Genomic DNA, 21572 nt, shown 5'->3' with positions numbered 1-21572 from the left:
GGAACGGCCTTCACAGACATTTAGCGCCGTTGCGTACATATTCGATAGTGTGACCATGTACAAAGTACAAACCTCTCTCGACAAAATTAGCGATTCGTTTGTCTTCTGGGGTTTGCATCTAAATGAAAGAGGAATAAACGATTAGGAGGTTTCAATATTATTGCTCCTAGCAAAAAGTTCAGCAGTTTGGTGATTATGAACACAGGAAAGTTTAAAAGAAATTTATTGAGTCTTCAGTCTTCAGTCTACAGTCTTCAGTAATAAGGATAGTAGGTTGGTGGACCTGTATTAATCCTGACACATTGCTTTCCAGTGAAGGTCCAGCTTTTCCTTGAAAGTATTCACTGATGGGGCTGATACCACTTGTTCGGGTAAGGCGTTCCAATGATTGACTACTCAATGAGAAAAACGGGACCCCACGACTTAATACTACTCCTAAGTCTTTATGCTCTTGAACGCATGGAAGAGTTTTACCCTCAATAGCGTAACGGTAGCTATTACCGTGACCGATGTGCATGAGTACACTCTTCCTAGCATTGATTTCTAAGCCCCACTCTCGAGCCCATCTAACTAAATCGTCTAAGTCAGCTTGAAGATCCAGATGATCAGCCGCACTTTTTATTGTTCTCCAGATTTTTACATCATCCGCAAACAATAATGTCGACGACCTAAGTAACAGCGGTAACTCATTAACGTAGAGAAGGAAGAGCAAGGGGCCGAAGATGGTGCCTTGGGGTACACCACTTTTGACCGGCTTCCAATCGGATAGCGTTCCGTTGACCCTAACTCTCTGTCTGCGGTCACATAAGAAATTTCCTATCGACTCATGTACAGTACCTATTATTCCGAAGCTCGTGAGCTTCTGCATAAGACACAAGTGTGAAACCTTGTCAAACGCTTTGCTAAAATCTATGAATATCACATCGACAGACAGACCGTTATCTAGGGCTGCTGTCCAATCCTCCCTCGCAATAAGCAAGTTAGTCAAGCATGACCGATTGTTACGAAATCCGTGTTGCTCAGGAGCTAACAGATTGTGTAAATCTATGTGGCTTAGCAACCTAACCCGAATTATCTTTTCAAGTAACTTAACGACTATGCTAGTTAGACTGACAGGCCGGTAGTTAGATACTATCTGTCTCTGACCGTCCTTAAATATAGGACTAACTATAGCGTCCTTCCAATCTCTAGGGAGTTGAGCGAGTGAGAGGGACATGTTGAAGAGTGTCGCGAGCGGTTGAGGTATTCTATCCAGCGTGGATGCCTTTGCAAGTGCAGACCATTGCTAAAATGCATGAGATGTTAGCCATATGGGAGGTACTAATGAGTGATATGATGCGCTATAATCATATCTACCCTATTCTTTCTGAACCGCACCAGCTGCAAGTTCAGAGCTCCTATATGATTAGATTATGGTTTACTTTCTAGTCCAAACTTCACTATCATATCCCTTTTTTAACACTTTTCGAGGAGCAAACACATTTTAAGGTGCTGGCACAACCAAAATGTAGGCTAACTTATCCTTGGATTACAAAAGCAAGCTGCCAGATGCAATTTTGGTGATCAAATTTATGTGCAGCCGCATGATCGATTGACTGCAGATATTAACATACTTAGTCTGGAAAGATATCCCATGCAAATGCCGAAATGTCTCTTTCAAGATACTAGAACCGTGTGTATTAATTATGAAGCAGTGCATGAAATTGACTTCCATGACACCAAGGACTACACACCATTATTTAGTTACCACAGTTCATACAGACAGGAATTGCAAAGCAGGTAACGATGGTGACACACAAGTTTGGTAAGTGTTTGCCCTATAACAAATTTCATGCACTTAATTTATGTGTCTCTCATAATGCTAAATGCTAAATTAGGTCTAGATAACCTTGCTCACGTTGATAACCAATGTACATTTACGTCATTTAAATGCCATATTTGCCATAGCACGATGTTTTAACAAGTTTATTTCTCTGAAGCCTGTAAATTCTATTAACGCTTGTCAATGAACCATCGTAGCTAATGATTAATATAGGTGATCAGTTATTAGTATCGATTGAGCTAGCAAGTTATGAGTAATAATCAACATAATAAGACGACAATACACGTTAGCATTTCCCAGAGGACTAATAGAATAAGGGATTAACATAAGTAGAAATCGATTAAGAAACTTAAGCCAAAAATGAGGATTATCAATATTCTGCGTTTCTTCAGTGGAGCTTACCAATGTACAATAGTGTACTACTTTGTTATTAGTATGTAGTGGCATTGAATCCCAGCCCCACAATCTTCAAAGCTGAACACGAGACAACTGAGAAAATAGATATCCAACATTTAACGCGGCGAAAAACACAACGATGGAGAAGGCAGGAAGAAAAAATTAAATTAATTCAAATTCATCGAATAGCACACCTCGGCCTTACAGGCGTGATCATTCTTGTGCAACTTTTATTTATATTCGATATGTTGTTCTGTCTACAGCCTAAACGTGTTCTCCATCACATTTTGGTGACTGCTGCGATACTATGAATCAGTGTAGACAATGATGTGACTTCCATATAAGATCTTATAGATTAGGCAGTCGCATCATGATAACTCCACAATTTTAGGATTAGGCCTATTGTTAGTATAGTGCTAGCAACGAAGTAGACCATAATTTTATAAGTACTGTTCTAATAACAGACCTAATCCTAAAACTGTAGATTTGTAATGATATGACTACTTATTCTATAAATCACATTACTGTCTACACAGACTCGCCCTATCTTAGTCACCGAAATATGATGGAGAACACATTTAGTTTGTAGACTACTTACTTACGCCTGTTACTCTCAGTAGAACATGGGCCGCCGACCAGTATTCTCCAACCCACTCTGTCCTGAACCTTCCTTTCCAGTTCGATCCAATTTTTGTTCATTCTTCTCATGTCTTTCTCCATTTCTCTGCGCAATGTGTTCTTCGGTCTTCCTCTCCCTCTTTGGCCTTCCATATGAGGGCCTGCTTGTGACGCAGTTTGGTGCTTTACACCATGTGTGTCCTATCCACTTCCAGCGCTTCTTCCTGGTTTCTTTCTCCACTGGGATCTGGTTTGTTCTCTCCCACAGTAGGTTGTTACGGATAGTGTCTGGTCAACGGACCCCAAGTATTTTGCGTAGATGGCTGTAAATAAACACCTGTATCTTCTGGATGATGGCCTTCGTAGTTTTCCAGATTTCTGCCCCATACAGTAGAACTGTCTTGACATTTGTATTGAAAATCCTGACCTTGGTGTTGGTTGACAGTTGTTTTGAGTTCCAGATGTCCTTCAGTTTTAAATGTACTGCTCTTGCTTTACCGATCCGAGCTTTCACATCTGCATCAAATCCACCATTTCCATCAATGATGCTGCCCAAATATGTGAAGGCTTTTACATCTTCCAAATCTTCTCCGTCAACTGTGATTGGATTGGTGCATGCTGTGTTGTATCGCAGAATCTTGCTTTTCTCTTTGCGTATGTTGAGACCTACTGGTCGTCTTCTCCTGCATTTGTTGTTACGTGTGTGACAAAAGAGTCAGATCATCTGCGAAGTCTAGATCGTCCAGCTGAATCTTGTCTGTCTACTGTATCCCATTCTTACCCAAGACGTTGATGTCTTCATGATCCAGTCGATCACCAGGAGAAAGATAAAGGTTGAGAGTAACCAACCTTGCCTGACACCGGTATTTACTTCGAACGAATCTGCGAGCTGTTTAATCCATTAAAGGAATTCCGTATGATATTGACTATCTTCTGAAGCACGTCATACTGTCGAAGAAGCCTCCATAATATTTTCCTATTTACGCCATTAAATGCTTTTTCGAAGTCAATGAAGTTTATGTAGAGTGATGAATTGTATTCAATTGATTGTTCCACAATGATCCGCAGTGTTGAGCCTTGGTCTGTACACGATCGTTCCTTACTGAATCAAGACTGTTGATCTCGAAGTTTGGCGTCTACGGAGTCCTTCATTCTGTTTAACTACACCCTGTTCAAGACTACCTGGTATTGACAGAAGAGTGATGCCTCTGTAGTTCTCACAATTGGTCAATTGTCCTTCTTTCTAGTCTGTTGGTGCTTGTTCTTCATCCCAAATCTCGCTGAAGAGAATGCAGTTACTACTACTTATGCTTTCAGTGCCTATAAGTGCTTAGTGTGCTTGTTTGGATAGCATAACTGTAATTCCTTGTGTATGGAGCATTTCCCTCTTCATAGCTGGAGTATAACAGACGCTACTCTGAAGCTAGTCTTTGTTGCCCAACCTCAGTCCAATGTGTTTTATCGAACCCAAGCAATTCCAGGTTGAATCTTTTCGTTCCTGAAGCAGTTTAGATGACTCTCCCACATTGTACGAGCATTCCATTTACCTAAATTGACGGTTGTTCTGGTTGTCGGAAGGAACATCAGTCTCGTGACTTCCGAAAGAACTCGGCTTTTACTATAAGGCGTCATAACTCTTCTAAATAAAGACCTCCTCACCCCCAGGGCAGAGTTTAAATGGTTTGAATTATTTTTTTCTGGTTATTGTTTTTTTAGCGAGTTATTTTCTACGGGATGGGGTCACTAACCTCACTCCCAATCCTCTCCCTTTATCCGGGATTAAGGCCAACAGTAGCTCGAGAGGCGCTACAATCGGGGATAGGCTAAAGATAGAACAATATATTTCAAATGAACAAGAGAGATAAGCTACACAAAAATGACCACACTTGCAAGGCTGAGCTACGCCATCAGACTGATTTGAATCAATTATTCCCACCTTCGCCACTGTTGGTTCATTCCTCGTGTTAGGTGATGAATATATATTTCCACAGTTATCTCGTGTTCAGCTCTAAAATTGTGTAGTTTTGGCTTGACAACACTACACGCTTTCCCATCAATATTATAGACAACAAGCGTGCATGATTCAGTTACATCTTATCGATAGGCGCATGCAGTAATGATCGCACTCCGTTTCCTATGCGTACCTGGATACGGCGAAATGGTAAACCATGTTGGCTATTGAACCCGAGGAGTACTTCAGCGTAAGCTGGGAGGTCATGTCGTTCCTTGAGTAGGCTCTTAACCATCAAGGGTCATGTGGAAAACCACCCACGGATAGTAACTATCATTTTCGCTTTCGGCGAACTTCTTCTAAACACGAGTTTATGACCACACGCTAATGCTTCAAGTCACACTTGGAATATTTTCACTTAATTATCCCGCAAAGAAATGTTGGTCAGTCAGTGATAAATCTAAACTTCAACTTTGGTAAGCCTTTCAACTTTGTTTCATACAGCCTACTTCTTCTAAAACTTTCTTCTTATGACATACAAGATCTCTTATTTTATCTCAGTCCAAGTATTTTTGAACAGAACTTTGCCAAATCGTTCGCAGTGAGTCATGTCATTCTGAAATTGTGGATATGATCAGTGGGGTTAAATATGGTTGCCCCAGTATATCCTCTCCTTTTCACTGCGATTGACCTTTCGCTTTTGCCAATCACCTAAAAGGGGTTCATTCATTACCGCTCTCTGTCAAAGATAGCTATATTTTGGCAGTAACTTAGGAAAACATAAGCAGCCATACAAATGGCATGTGACGTAAAAACTGGTCGCTAAATGTCGATGAAAGTGAGTTTATTTACATTAACTCCAGCTCCACCCTAAATATGGTTCCACATAAACACTTTTCGAAAGCCCTCAACATTGTTCGTGAACTGGGGCTGAGATATAGCAACTTTTTCGAGCACATTGCACCTGAAGTTTCCAATGCGACAATGCTCATTAAGCTCATAATAATAAGTTTCACTAACATCAAACCAGGTTATCATTATCTAAAAAATGTATCATACCCATTCCTGAATATAACTTTTCAGTTTACGGCAACAGAAGATATAATGAGTTAAAGAAAAATTAATGTGCTTGAAGAACCGTCACAGTGGAACGGAAGGTAACCTTTTCAAACACACAAAGCTTTTCAACCTTCAATATAAGTGTTATAACGTGTGGATTGCAAATTAGGTGTACAGCGAAGCGAATTCATCGATCGGATCAATGACACGAAAAACACGCACGAACGACCTAGAGTCCCGATTGGCCCTGCTTCGCTGTCTAGCCCAGCCAGTTGAGTCCAGAACACAAGTCTCAGCCTCTGAGATATAAATCATTATATTTCAGGCATACTCTGTTTATATACCAAACAAACAAACACATTGTACCATAAAATAGAAACAACATCTGTACAATATTTAACAAATGAAACAAATACTGACTAATAGGGAATGTCCATTTAAAGTCCAAGGACACCATTAGACTTAACATGATAATTATTGGTATATTTTTCCGAATATCCTAACAATAAGATAATAGAAATATAGAGCCCATAAAAAATAAGTAAGTGAATGAATACTTAAGCCCCATTTTCTTGACATACTTGAGGTCAAATCTTAAATAATCAACCAACGTTTTTACACACTCCTACGCTATCATAAAATCCTACTACATCGATGATTTGATTTTACTATTACTCAAACACATGTTACCATTCATTCTTAATTTGTTTCACAGAATAATATCACGGATATCTGTGCTTTACAAATAGACATCGTCGAATGCTTGTACAGTGCACATTTAATAATAAAGTAAAGTAATTATGATAACAGCCATCTGGCTGTCGAAAAAAAGCATGACTGAATTCTCAGCTTTCAGGTCAGGAGCTGGCAATTCCTGGCACATCGTCGTTTCCCAGTGACAAGCCAGAAGAGAATTTAGAATTGTTCTATGAGTATGTCCTTGCTTGGTCTCACACCAAATTTACACATAAGATCATAACAACGTCGACGAATCTACATGCTCCTCACCACAAGGTGTCTGGTTGAAATCATCAGCAGAAAGGTTGCCTTTCGCTTGCAGTGCAAGGGAATTATAACAGAAGGACTGATTCATTTTCCTCGTCTAGAATAAACTCTCATATTGATATTTATACATTTTAGTTCTTTTGAAATTCCAAGAGAATTGAACATCATACGACAAACTACAAGCTGTTTGAAACAGCGCAAAGGGATGCCACCACAAAAGGATACATTATAATGCCACAATCATGTTAGCGATATTATAGCATAATAGATGGACTTAGAGGAAAGTTAAGGGTGATCACAAGTGTGTTTACATTTCGAACTGAAGATCATGGTTCGTAATGAAACCTGATTCTCTACTGATGTCACAGTAGATAAACTGAACGTGCAAGGCATGACACTATTCAGACGCGTCAGAACACGGAACAGAAATCAGAGCAGCGACACAAAGCATCTGGTAAGTCAAAGTTAGACAACCACCTAATTTTGAACCATCTAGTTCTATCGGAGTCTTCTTGGGGTCTCTCCAACATGAACCAAACAAGATACCGGACGAAAGGAATAAATTTTCCTCCCAAAGGAAATAAAGCATGAAAAAGAAGTATACTCTAGGTGACATTATTAGTTAAACACATGTGAACTTGTCACATACTGCCAATCACCGATCTCAAAACCCTATTCCAGAACGTCGGCAATATGGGTCTGATACTTGAATAATGGTTTCACAAAAAACCCGTCATAACCACACAAGTTTATCAATGAATAAACGAGATATTGACACCACGAGACGAAGACATGACGAATAACCATGAAGGCTGGACTACGCACCTTCAGATGACCAGCGTCAAACCACAGATGTTTCAGTGCGAGCACCAAGAGAAATAACAACCTCGGTACAATTGAAGCATTATGGTCTACTTCGATACTAGTACTGCTCTAATAATAGACCTAATCCGGCTCATTAACGGTATTTTCTACTCATCGGTATCTACCCCTTCATACCTTATAATATCATCCCACAATCTACGCAACAAGGAGAACATTCTAGCGATTCCAAGAACCCACACAAACTTACGTCAGAATTTTTTCCTTATTCGCTACTCAACCATGTGGAACAGACTGCCAGTGAACCTCCATTGCAGTGAAACTACAACCCGGTTCAAAAGTCTCCTTGACGATTTTCTTTCCGAAAGTGGATTATGTCACCTATTGAATATCAATGTATTCAATAATGATTTATACAAACAAGGTCCGTCATTTATTTGATTGCTTGAAAAGCAAAATAAAAACTTTAAATCTTTTCACGTCTATTTTGTTTTATTTCTCTTTATCTTAATATATGAAGTCTGATTATGTTCGTGTTTATCATTATTACCGTTATTAATATCATTATTAGTTCCCCGACACATTAGATATTCTTTTTATATCTTCTTATCCTTTTAAACATATTTAACTCCAGATTGTCCTTTGAAATCAATTTTGACTTTCATAGCATCAATCTTAATTATTATTGCACAAATGTTTATACTAATATCCGGTTTCACTCTGTATACTATAACATAAATCTAAATGTATTTATCCGAGTGCTTTAAAGGATTTTTATTTTATTTTTTTTAAATTTCTGGTTTCCTTATGAGGTTGATATTCATTACACAATTATTATTCTTATCATGGATGAATCTTTTCACTAGGTGTTCACTTCTTTTCTTTCTCTTCTTTCCCTCTAAATAAATATTATTCTTAAGATTACGAAGTTTGTAATTAAAACAATAACTTGTGTTACATTTTAATTAACTTCTCAGATTCGTTTTATCTTCACTATGCATATATGACTCATACATAGTGATATTTTATTATCCTTTTCACTTAATTGTGACTTTCATAGCATCACTCTAAATTATAACTGCACAAACATTTATTCTAGTGTCATATCTTACTACAATGATAAATTATTTTTTCTTACTAATTTAACGATACACACATAGTCGTTTATTCTTGTCATGTGTTCATAAACACGCCTATTAGACTGTTTGCGTATTTCACGTCTCCTTTATTTCTATTCCCTTATTTTCTCCATTTCCTTCTTTAAACTCAATTCAATATTCTTCCCAATTACAAAGACCCCATTTATTATTATTAATATTCTACTATTATTATTCTAAATTTTTTTTAAATATGGCAAGTATAATGCTAACATTATTGGAAATTGTGTATTATTGCATTTTCTGAAGAAACCCGAAATGGTTTCTTCACAACACTTATGTACCCATAAGATGCTTGTGAATAATAATAATAAAATCGTAGATTTGTCATGATGCAACTGCCTAATCTATAAGATCTTACGTGGAGGCCAAATCATTGCACAGACCAATTCATCACATCGTGAGTCATCAATATATGATTAAGAACACCCTTAGGCTAGAGATATAATAATATATTTAATATGAATAAAAGGCACCATGTCATCCGATCAATTCGAATTCATTCCCTTTATTGTTCCCGCCATCTCCATAGTTGGATTTTTCTCCGCGTTAGATGTTGGACATCTATTTTCCCAAGCGTCTCGTGTTCAGCTTTGAGGATTTTGTGGTTAAGGCCCAGTGCCACTACGCAGTCATAATATGTTAATCACAAGACTATGAGTGGGCATGCGAGAGCAATGGCAGAAGACCAACACGACATGTTAAAAAAATAAAATTCAGGAAGATATTTAGGATATAATCTCTCAAACAAAAATTCCAACTGGAAGGAGAATGTAGTGTTATTTTTTTGCTCATCAAACGATTCTTGAAACCAAGGAAAGAATTACCAAGAAGATTGACATTCAATATGTAGAACTTAGAGGAGGTCGAAAATGGTGAACGCAGGAAGAGTTAATCGGTATGAAATAACTAAGCCTTGGAGGTGTTACAGAAGTGAAGACGTTTAACTGATTAAAGCTCTTATACTTTTATGTCTGAAATGAAGTTTGGTTCTATTGTTATACTTGGGTTCGTAAGTTACGAGTACATCAACATACCATGCTTCAATAACGGAAGAGATCAGAACACTGAACGTAGCAGGAGGCGTGGCCATTTTGTGTAACTCGTGTCTTTCCACATCAAATATATTATTCTTTCCTCATCCGAACTGCGTTCTTTAGGAGAGTTAAACACCATATCGCTGGTATTCACGATCGGATGAGTCAGCATAGACAATATTATGACTTCCACTTAAGATCTTATGAACCAGGTAGCCACATCATGACAAATCTACAATTTTGGGATTAAGTCTATTGTTATAATAACAAATATAAATGTACTAATGCCTAATGGGACCATAATTCTACTAGAACATACTGGCTGACGCAAGGGACAGAATGTTTACTACAGACAGCAATAAGATCCTTGAGTAGATAGAAAGTTATACTGGACGATTTTGATCACAAAATGTTACCTGGCATCAAAAACTTAAGTTGGGAGCGGCAGAAGGTGATTTCACATCTAGCTAGCCAACGAAATACAAGCTGATTCGAAAAGACACCATTAATTCGTTGCCCGGAGGAAACCTATAAACCAAGGAATCCATGACGAAGAAGATCCTACCAATTTAAAATGATGGGGTGAAACCTTAGTTACTATTGTCCCACAAAATTAAGCCAGTTACCTACAAGTAAGTGGTATACTGCTACATCGGTACCTGTTGAAGGTTTAGAACATGTTTAACGCATGGAGAAACCGAAACTCTTACGACTAGGAAATTCACTAGGTTGTGACATCTACCCCAAGGCCTTGAAATAAGGCGTGAAGAAAATGGACGTACTAATGGGATACCCATTCATGCACTCACCCGAATCTCAGCAACTTCTTGGAGTGTGGAATCAGTATACTCTATCTTCAATCTTCAAAGAAGAAAATGGGAAAGTTCAATCTTATCATAGACCAGTTTATATCATCTTGGAAGTCACAGGGGACTTTGAAACGGGCTTAAACAACGCGAAAGGAGGACAAAGAAGTCGATCGATTTATACTAGTAAGCGACAAAGGCATTGGATATTGGATAAAGGTCGTTACCAAATACCAGGAGTTTTAACTACTAGGTCAGTCCAGGTGTCTGGATCAAATCTAGTTTGAGGTTAGAAGGGTGGGGGCTGGAGTCAGTCCTTATCTAGTAAGTTTCTGTGCATGTAGAATATCCCCATGAACGGGAAGGCTTAAATTACGAATGCTGTTCTCCGTAGGATGTTCATATAGTTAATTACTTGAGCGAAAACATGTATTCCGGATTCTTTTTTGTTCCAAGCTTTTAAATTCACCTGGTACCTCCGCCGAGTTGTCCCAGCCTAACCGTAGAGAAAACAGAATGTGTTAGACTCAAAATTGTTCACATATGCGAAGAATCGGTTGGGAGAGTCCCGTCAATTTTTATGGAAGTCCTGGGAAAATTGCAAATAAAAACCTTGAAATCAACAACGTTGAGTCGTTGCCCTAAATAAGTGAGACGATAACTTATGGATTACTTTTGAGCGACGCCAAAGTGACCTTGAGAGTGTCTATCTAATAACTAGGCCCGAACGCATATCATAAACCTGTGTTAGGAATTAGGATTATGATTTACAGTTGGTGGTTAAGGTTAAAAATTGGATTCAAGGTTTTCATCACCAACTGACATCAACCATAATGCCCAAGCGGTGTTTTGCCAAATCGCTCCAAAATCTAAGACTAGTTATCTTTTACCTGATTGGTTCGTCCATCAATTATAGTCTCACCCAAAAGTAAGGTACTAGTTCACGTGCACTTCTGCCTTGACCTAATAAAACCTAGCTTGTTCAGTCTTAAGATGTTTGATGACATTGTGTTTGTTCATTGTCATCTGTTAATAATTCTAACATACAGTAGTAACACCACGTAATTGGATGTCTATTCGGAATGAAAATGTTCAACTTAGCTGTATTTTCTGCGTTCATTAATAGTAATATCACTATCATTGTTTAACTGTTTGGTCGCTCAATGATTCTTCACACACTGTAAGGCGTTTCTTGATGCTTAGTATCAAGTATTATTCCACAAATAAGTAGTGCACACCAAATAAATGTATTCGGAGTTTGAAGTAGAAAAAGTTGTCACCAAGCTACCTGTTAGCACATATTGTCTCTAGCTACGTAGTGTAAAAACGAATATTCAGAATCTTTTAGTAGTTACGAATTACAGTGTTTGCTCATTCATAGTTACCTATCACACCCTATGTAAGGTGGTTGCTTTTATTTGTCATACAAAGAAGTTAGTTCAGATTAATACTAGTCATTCCGAAACCTAAAAATGTAATGTTAAGTTTTAGTAGGAATACAATTACAGACTACTGACTCTGTGCCGGTCTTCCTATTATATCACACTGGATATTTTCCTTAGCTACTCAAGGACTTCGTACCTTTTTATATCTTATTAACTGTATTCCAAACTTATCCATGTTTACACATTTTACTCCTCAAATCAAATGCTGAAATACTACCTAGCTGTTTCTTGTGATTAATTTTCAAATAGATGATACCAGGTAAAATCTTGTCTCCTGTTGACATTCTTTTATCGATAGGTTCATGTCATTAGCTGCCCAACTATTATCACCTTACTTAGGTACAAGATTCTGATAAATAACAAGCTATCTTCTTGTTAGGCTCCACCTAACTAGTTTATTTTATTGGTCACTAGGTAATATAACTAAATTTACACCACGCGGTTGGCGTACAAAAGGAGGCCACAAACAGCGGTCTGTGCGTTCGTGTCCTTCTGATAACCCTACGTACCGTTCATTTAAATACCATATTGGCGACCAATTACTGCGATATAACAATAAACGCTATTTCTATCCAAAAAATTGTTGCCGCTCTTACTTCAGAAAGTTCACAAAAAGCAGCTACGGTATCGTCTGTTACCTGTAGATTGCAAAATGTTGATTTATCATATAAACTAGGAAGGTCTAAGGTTGTAGTCCTCTTTGAAACAATGTGAGATTGTTGCTCGAATGCTACGTTTTCGATTACGTAGCCAGCTTTCCATCTAGCATAACGATGAAACGTTTACTGCGTTATCAAATGTCATAGAATATTATGTTGAATAGCCTCCTAATGCCCTAATACGGCAGAGAGTGGGGAGAGTCAGCTCTCCCTCTCCAAATGCTCTCACATGGCCACGTGCATAAAACAACTGCCAGGGAAGTTCTACTCACTGCCTTCTCGCAGCATTACTGTTGTTTACGAAATTGAGAGGACGAAAAGCGAATGTCCGGCGCTTTAACCAGATTGGTGGGTCGCCTGGGGGTTTGGGACAGCCTAATTCCAAACCAATGGTGTATTTTGAAGAAACAAATGGCATATAAACCTATTGTTGGTCACTGGCTACCATGGGACTGTATCTCTTGAAGTTGCTCCACTGACTTGTGGATTACACCTTCAAGTCAAATGCTCGGGACGTAACCTATGAAAACCACCTGCCCCGGTTTGGTCACCCAAGTAGTATCTCAGCCCTCACACAAATCGGATGATTTATGTGGCGCATATATATTTGGTGCATTCTTATAGCAATGTTTATGTGTTTAAATAATAATAATAATAATAATGTTGTATAGACTGTAAGAATGATAGTGTTATTGACAAAGGGACACAAAATATGAAGAGCTGTCAATAAACAGTAAAAAGGTCTATGTTTTTGCAAGTTCGAAAGCACTTTATGTATGCACGCTATGAAAGCTGACATTTTAAGACGTCTGAAAAAGGAAATTTATCAGTGCTTCACAAGTCCTGAGCCTAAAGAGTTTGTTCGTATTTACTCATTTTGGAGGTGACTGTCGAGATGTGTTCATTCGGTAAGGAACTTTATAACTGCGAGAAGCAAACCGTAAAGCAGTGCTGGTTGCTCAATTTTATAGCTGATCATTTAGGGCCCTCAACTCCGTAACGGAACAGAGACTTATTTAAGAGCGTTATTACCTATTTCTCTTGACCAAATCGACTTTATGTAATAAAGTTCTAAGGAATGTCTTAGATAAAACGAAATGACAACAACTTAAAAAATAAAAACATGATCATAACAATATTAAACAATAGAGTTTAGAAAATAACTAAAGTGCAGTGTTTATCTATTTTGTTATCATAACATACAATCCGGTTCATTCCGCCAGATATTCATCCCGCAAAGCTTTTCTTTCAGTTTACTACCACGTAACAAGAAATTTTCGGCCTTGAAATTCGCTCAAATAATTTGAACTGTACCCAGCAAGTTTCATAGATTCCATATTCGGAAAGAAATGGTTTCCCTCGACGTCCCTCTCCCAACTATTGAGGAATTGACAGTCCCAGAACTAAAGATATCAAAGTGTCCACTGCTGGCCGCAAGCATTCATTTAGGGAAGTTTTGTGACAATGAGTCCAAGGTAATTTCCCAAAACAATATTTGTATGTATAGGAATTCATGCTTTGCCATTATGAAACACATGACCCAAGAGCTTGTCTTGGAGAGGGAAAGGCTCTTACCAGTTGCGCCCAAACGTTTTTCAAACAGATTAAACGGCATTGTGAAGATGAATTTCGCAATTACTTTACCTGCCTTCATAAGTATGGAGGGCCGGCTTACAGCCTAACAAAGTATGTTTTTTGCTTATCGGCGTATTGTATAGGTTTTTAAATATTCTTATGTTCATTATCTTGCTACTGAGGTGCCAATGGTATCATCTTTGGTCTCTGTTCTCATGTAATCATATGGCTAAAGTGTGGAGCAATCGGTTAATAACCGAACTGGTATCAGTAATGTAAAAATAAAATAATTCTTTGAAATTAGATAAAAATGGCTTGTGCTAGCTTCATGTTCGTATGAGTGTAAATTTCATGGGAGAATTGAAAATCTATTATCAAGTAAACAATCTCATTACAAATTTCACATGCCGACCTTTTTTATATTCACTAAACTGTGAAAGTTTTCTATGGAGAACTGGAAAATGTAAAGTCTTTTGAAAATAAAGCCTCATGTCAATATATGTGATATATCTGATTAGATATTTTACAATGCGAACCTGCTATACAGCTAGTAATATCTTGTCTGCGAACTAGTCAACCATACATATACATTCAGATAGGTAGATACTATCAAGCGTACGTGGATCATAGTAATTTCACTGCTGATTTTATGTTTCACAAATTTTATGAATTGGTTTATTTCTTGCCATATACATATTGTGGATCAATCCCACTGCATACTTGCTTGGGGTTTGAATGCAGAACTGGGTATGGTTTGAAAATTAACTCAATAAATATTCACCAAACACTTCCGGTGCTTCTTTACGTGTTCTATAAAATTGGATCCAATAGGCTTTCCATAATGCTAACTGGTTAAACCACCACATTAAAATATCCTTTGAGTACTGATTTCAAATGCGAAACAGATGAACCTAGATAATTATTACTGGAACAAGAGACAAATAAATTTTTTCTTACCAATTTTATTGATATAACTGTAATTTGAAAGCCTGGTTTGGTTTTTGTTTTATAGATTTGAACATTGTGTTAGCTAGTGAAAATAGGCCTTGGTTTCTCAGAAATCGTTTATATTTTCCTCACAAACATATGCTTGACTATTATTGATTGTGAATTCATGGTTAATTCACTACCCAGTTTTTCGTGGCATTGGGTGAAATTTCTGCCAAACCAGACTTGAATGCATCATTTATTTTTTCGAATAATCGAGCACGCATAGCTTTATGATTTAACGATTCCCAGTCTTTAGATCTATAGACCCAAAATTCACCTACTTTACTTCAAACATTCTTATGTTTTTGTTCTTCATTGATGTGGTAAATGTCATTCACAATCTTGAGTACGGACGTTTTATGTTTTTTTCTAAATTATATTTATTTTCATTTATAATGTAACTTTGGACACTATTTTCCGTATATTCATACGTGCTTGTCTTCATTTTTACTGACAAAAGTTTGGAAATAATGATTATTTCTACAAGTTGGAAGTGTAGTGAATGAATGAAGCAAACGGTTTTAATGTAAGATTTAATAAGAAAAATGGTTCACCCAAAATCTAGTATACATTCACCAATTAATAGGTCAATGTAACGCTGAATCTTCGGTATTATTATAATCATATCTTCTAATAATCTCACTAGTGTTCATATTGCGATTCCATCTACACTGGTCAGGATCTTACCTTCTAAACATTATGAATATATACATAGTAGTTTTAAGACTTAAATAAGATGTTAGTTGGAATATTGTTAAACTCATAAGATATTTTCATTGTCACCATCATGAAAAAGGTGTATACTTATAAGGAATTCACTAATATGCAACTCTTTTTTGCATTCTATTTTCCATGTAGTTTAATTAACAAAATCTTAGAAACTTATCCTATATTAATGCTTTTGTTTTACATTAATTAGATGCCGCGTAGCTCAGTATCCTTTTGATGAATGTATAAAAACTCACCTCAATCAAGAACGCCCGAAAACGGATTACTTTAATGTTGTTCGTCTTCACAAAACGAATCGGCCTAGATATGAACCTGGATTAGCTCCAATGCCCGAAAGAATTCCAGATTTGCCTAACTTGGATCATTTTGAAGAGCCTGAACGTATAAAGCACAGAGAAAAAATGAACGAACTATTAACTTAAACTTATACAATGACGCAACAAAATACAACATCTGGTTACTGTCAAGTATATATAAATATAGTCATTTTAGCTTAGTAATATTTAACATTCTAAAACTTGTTAATTCAATTTGTAAAAATCAAAATAGTCTATCAAAAGTTTGTTTTGCAAATATCCTACAAGTACATCAGCATGTACTTAATAAAATGTGTGACGAATAAAGTAGGTATTATTTCTAGGCTGAATCCTGATACGAAACACTATCATTTACTGATCAAGTGAAAGCAAAAAGATCTTTGAAATGAAATAAATCCCTATTTTAATTCATAACCTTTCACCATCTACATATTGCCACAACTACAGCAGTTGTGCTAGTAAAGATCTTGAAGTCATCAATGCTTAAATTGTGTTAGTTTCTATTTTGTTAAACAAGCGGACTTATTTTGTTGAAAACCGACAACTATATTGTATTAGAGATGTGACGGTCAGCTGCTCATTGAAACAATGTGAACGATTCATCACAGAAGAGATACCGGTTCATCTACATTAAGAGACTGATAATAACCCTAAGATAACACAAATCGAAGCAAATCAACGACTGGGATATATTTTTCTTTAGTTTCACCGAATAACTAAGCATTAGTTAGTAACACCAATGAAAACGTCGCTTCCATAAACTTACTAAAGTTGTCTATTTTTTAAACGTACCATATAAATTAATGATACTGTGTCTTATACGGATCCCTTGCTATCGTCTGTTTAGGAAATGATGAGTTTCGTTTTGCTGAAGTGAATACTGGGGTTGTTGTAACTTCCAGAACTATTTTGCGGACTACTGTTATTGACGATTTTATCGTGTAATTATTAAATAATCAGATTATTGTTTTTCTCTACTCCCCGTACTGTAATTTTTTGTCAGAACTCTTGACAACTGCTATACGTTTTGTTATTCCCTAATTATTGTTGACTACTTATGCACTTCTCTCCGTTATCTGACACTTATGGCATGATCATATGTAACGAACAGCTTCTTGTTTCTAGTCCCTTGCTGTCTAATAATTTAAGTGTATCAGCTAATGAGTATTTAAGGTAAATATGCTGGGCATCTGAAATGTAGAACTAGAAGCTTGTCTACTATATTCTCTTATCCAGATTCAAGAATTGAGGTTGGGTGTTGGAGTCAGCGGAACCAATGGTAATTATGATTATCACGATTCTACTCAAAGTTAATCCTACCGGCCTATGCTCGTAATTAGTCACGTTACGTGGTTAGCCTATGCAGAAGTATATTACGAGATTCTGATCACCAGGTCTATTATAGATATCGATTGCTTGTCGTGAGTGACGAGTGCCATAATTTATTAATCTTGTGCTTGAAGCGACGGGTCTTGTGTTCAAGTCAATGTGAATTATGTACAAACTCAATCACATGCACTATACAGACTTTACATCCCACTGCCATCAATAACTAAATACACTTTAAGAAACTGTTAGTTATGTCGAAGATTCAGAACAGTTAACCTGCATTCCAAAAGGGTCTGGTTAATTGGGGTATTTAAAAATATCGTCCATCAGTATTATCTAGTTATTGTATAAACGAAAACTACCAGGAAGAGCTCACACAATGAAATTATTTTTAAAACACCATACTACTATTTAGTAGTTCAAAATTTTCTATAAAACTAGTCAAGAGTAACTTCATAGCCTACAGCTGAATCCAGTGCATACCATTGTAAATCGAAAAGTTCCTTTATTCCCAATCCAGAATCTGGTTTTCTGGCTGATGAAGTTCATATGATAAATGTGTAGGTCTTATCAATTACCTGTTGAACATTTTAAATCCAACGAAAAGTTAAATGGGTTTTTTTAGTTAGTCAATTTTTTGTTCGATGAAAATAATTCGCATTTAATTTCAAGTTTGTAGATCAATTCTTAGTAATAATCATTAGGGAGGATTATGAATAGTAATATCTCGCGAAAAGTGAATTATTGTCGAGCATATTTGTCTCTACTAGATCTTGGTACTTTACAAAATGATTTCAATTCTCATAATACTGATATTCTATTTTCATATGATTAGAGACTGAAAGTAATGGTAATATTTCTTTACACCGGAAGAATGTTAAGGATATAAATATAAACAAAATGACGAATATATGTTCAGCACACTGCTATAGTTTTAAGTATGTACACAGCGATGTATAAAACGTTCTAATCTTTCAATCCCCAAGTGTTTGAATGTAAGTTGGTCACATAAATTGTAGGTTTTAAGTTTACTTGCGTATCTTTTAGTTAGTTAAATGTTATTCGACATAAGAATAATATAACTATGTTAGAGTAAGCCTTTTTCTCATACAAAAACTTTTGCAACAAAATATCCGTTTGAATGTTTGGATCCGCCTTTTTTCACTGTTATACTTAACCTGCTTTTTTTAAACTTGTTTTTTTGTATCATTGGGTACTTCAAATAGAGTTCTTTGATGTATTTAAGTTAACAGTTAATAATGACAACGACAGTTGCTTTATTCATTCTCGAAAAAGATACCACATTCATAAATTCTTTGTAAATTATCGGTTCCTTCTTGAATAGTCATATACGACGAAACGCGTATTATAGATTTCACTAATCATTGTATATCAAATTTACAGAAACATAATTGTAATCCACTTACCGACCAATAAACCCGAGACATTGCTACCCAAATTTCTTACGGCTTATCAAATCAATACAAAGAAAATGAGCAAATAAACGGTTAAAACACTTGTTCAACGAAAAACTGAAAATGATCTCTCATATTCGGGATGCTGTAGCTCACTAAACTAGGAATAAACGGATAAATGATTATCCCAATACGTTTTAGTTAAGATTATCGAATTTTCATAGTTGATATTGCGAACTAATCTTAGATCACTAATGAAAACCGGGAGGCACTGAACAGTTGTTTTATCGTAGTATAGAATTTTTCAGAATTATGCGTCCCCGACTTCAAGCCTACGAATCAGATCAGTCCGTAAATTAAACTATGAAAGCTCAATAATCCCCACAAATCCCCCATATTAATTATAATCATGTGCTCTCTAGTGACTAACTTCAGGATGTAATTCCAGGAGTTCTAGTGAAAACCATAACTAGTAGAGTTCCATCATGTCGAGTATGTGAAAGGTACACTCACAAGCAATGGAAGATAGTAGAGCAATATCGCAAATTGATTGAAGTTAAACATATACACCATTGGATGCTGACTCAATAGTTTGGAGGTCGGAATTTCGTGTGCGATCTTAGTTTAAATCTGTCGTGACAAGATCGTGGATTCACATTTCTGAGAAGCCCCACAGTAGGACAAAAGTGTTGTCCTGAACTTTCTTGATTTTTAATGATTGTCTAAGGAAGATCAGCCAATGGTATAAATTACAAAAACTGATGATTATATGAAGGCATGTAAAACTATTCCTGTATATTATTTCTTTCGTTTATTTTTAATATTAATTTCCGAGTTATTTGTTTATTCAATAAAATGTCACTTAAGGTCATATGTATATATTAACGTTTTGGTATGATCCTACAGCATGAAGGATGAACTCATTAACAAATTTTTAATTTTTCAGGAAAGTCACGTAGAATATCTGTCAGTTGACAAAATATATCATAATATATAAGATGAATTTCAAGTTCAGTAAACCTTGAAAAATAATATTGATAAGCTTATAAATAATACTGATAATTATGTTTATCTTCTTTATGCAAGCTATATACTATGGAGTTTTTTCATGGTTTTTAAAAATATACTTCTTTTAATCACTTGATCATAAAGTTAAGTACAATACCAACCATTTTATTTTGCATAGATGAGTACACATTAACATAAGAGGTGCTTTAAAAGAGGGTGTATTCAAATGAATTTTCAGAGAAATTGAAGTATACTTAAGGAAGTGCCATTTACCCAGTCTTTTTTAACACTTTTTCCTCTATCGAATTTGACTTTTCTAATGACTTTTTCGTCGATTTCTACGATTTTCCCGATTCCTCCAAACGACTGGTTCAAGCTTGTCATTTTCATTGCACATATATCTGGACAGTACTCATACCATTGGACTATTGGAGCTTCAGTAACATCTGAAAGGGTTACAGCTAGTGTTACTGGTGCTTTTATTATCCAATTTACAACAATTATCATAACTTGTCTTAGTGTGAGTCGGGGTCGAGTGGTAAAATTCCCCGTTCTAGGAGACATTTTCCTACAACATGAATGCATATATACAATAACATCATGATAGTCTGCATAATATCCAGAAGTCATTGGAACACTGCAATCAGGAATGAAGGAACTTCTAAATAACCCCATCTGTTGTAGCTGCCCAACTATAACGTCTCCCTTGGAATCCGCTGTAAACCGATCTTACATGACCACTGGGCATTGAAATAGATACCATGACCTTGTAATAGCTCACTTACTTCTGATTGGCTCGTTCATAAATTTTAGTCTCGCTGGCAATATACAAGAATAAAACAACTTTTTTAAATCCCCAAAACATACAGATGACCATCAGTAAAGATACTCCAAAATATCACTGGGAAAGTACGCTTGGAAAATTCATAGATACAATTGTTAGTTAAAAGATTTAGCATACAACTCAGCTATCTCTTTTTGTCAGTTACATTTTTACTCTTATGATATTAGTAAATTGACTTCATACAATTAGTCGCTCAGTAGCTGATGATGAGTTCTACTTTCATGAACTTTATTTGAAATTTGACGTCACACAAATTTATTTCTACAAGTGATCTCATGTTTGTGTGGTTGGTGAAGAGGTGATCGAATTCGATTGTTCAAGTCATAGTAAGGCCACTAGTCTATTTTAATCGACATCGCATGCAGAGCGTTTGGACCTAAGGCTGTTAGAGGTAGTTAACGATAAATATTGGATTTAGATTTCATGTTAGCTAACACGCGTGTATATGGCAACTCGACAATCACTGAGAGATCTGATACCCGTTGTGTGATATAGGTCCACGTCACTCAGCTTTATAATCTGAGATTTTAATTGTGAGCTAAGTTACATATACGGCCTGCTGACGAGTGCCAAAGAGCACAAAACACA

At 36.4% G+C, this 21572-nt stretch overlaps 1 protein-coding gene across 2 annotated transcripts; it reads left to right on the top strand.

The window, feature by feature from the left end:
* The first annotated feature begins 10812 nt into the window (after positions 1–10812).
* On the top strand, positions 10813–16630 carry NDUFA8_1 (ndufa8, NADH-ubiquinone oxidoreductase complex I 19kd subunit). 2 transcript variants are annotated; one of them, XM_051216175.1, is made up of 4 exons: positions 10813–10997; positions 14018–14252; positions 14285–14463; positions 16262–16630. In XM_051216175.1, exons 2-4 carry the CDS (start codon positions 14127–14129, stop codon positions 16491–16493), a joined length of 537 nt encoding a protein of 178 aa, XP_051066737.1. In that variant the 5' UTR covers positions 10813–10997; positions 14018–14126; the 3' UTR covers positions 16494–16630. The 2 variants fall into 2 exon arrangements, with proteins under 2 accessions (XP_051066737.1, XP_051066738.1); XM_051216176.1 differs by having other exon boundaries at positions 14030–14463; positions 16262–16571.
* The last annotated feature ends 4942 nt before the right edge of the window (positions 16631–21572 follow it).

This window comes from Schistosoma haematobium, chromosome 4 (genome assembly GCF_000699445.3).
Source record: "Schistosoma haematobium chromosome 4, whole genome shotgun sequence".
Lineage (NCBI taxonomy): Eukaryota > Metazoa > Platyhelminthes > Trematoda > Strigeidida > Schistosomatidae > Schistosoma > Schistosoma haematobium.
The sequence above is the reverse complement of the archived record's forward strand: the minus strand, read 5'-3'. Positions and strand labels throughout refer to the sequence as shown.

Bases quoted from the DNA above. Each gene is read 5' to 3' on its own strand.
- NDUFA8_1 (XM_051216175.1), top strand. From the start codon at position 14,127: ATGGTTTCCCTCGACGTCCCTCTCCCAACTATTGAGGAATTGACAGTC. The intron at 14,253-14,284 runs GTAATTTCCCAA...TTGTATGTATAG, and splicing joins TTTGTGACAATGAGTCCAAG to GAATTCATGCTTTGCCATTA. The intron at 14,464-16,261 runs GTATGTTTTTTG...TACATTAATTAG, and splicing joins CCGGCTTACAGCCTAACAAA to ATGCCGCGTAGCTCAGTATC.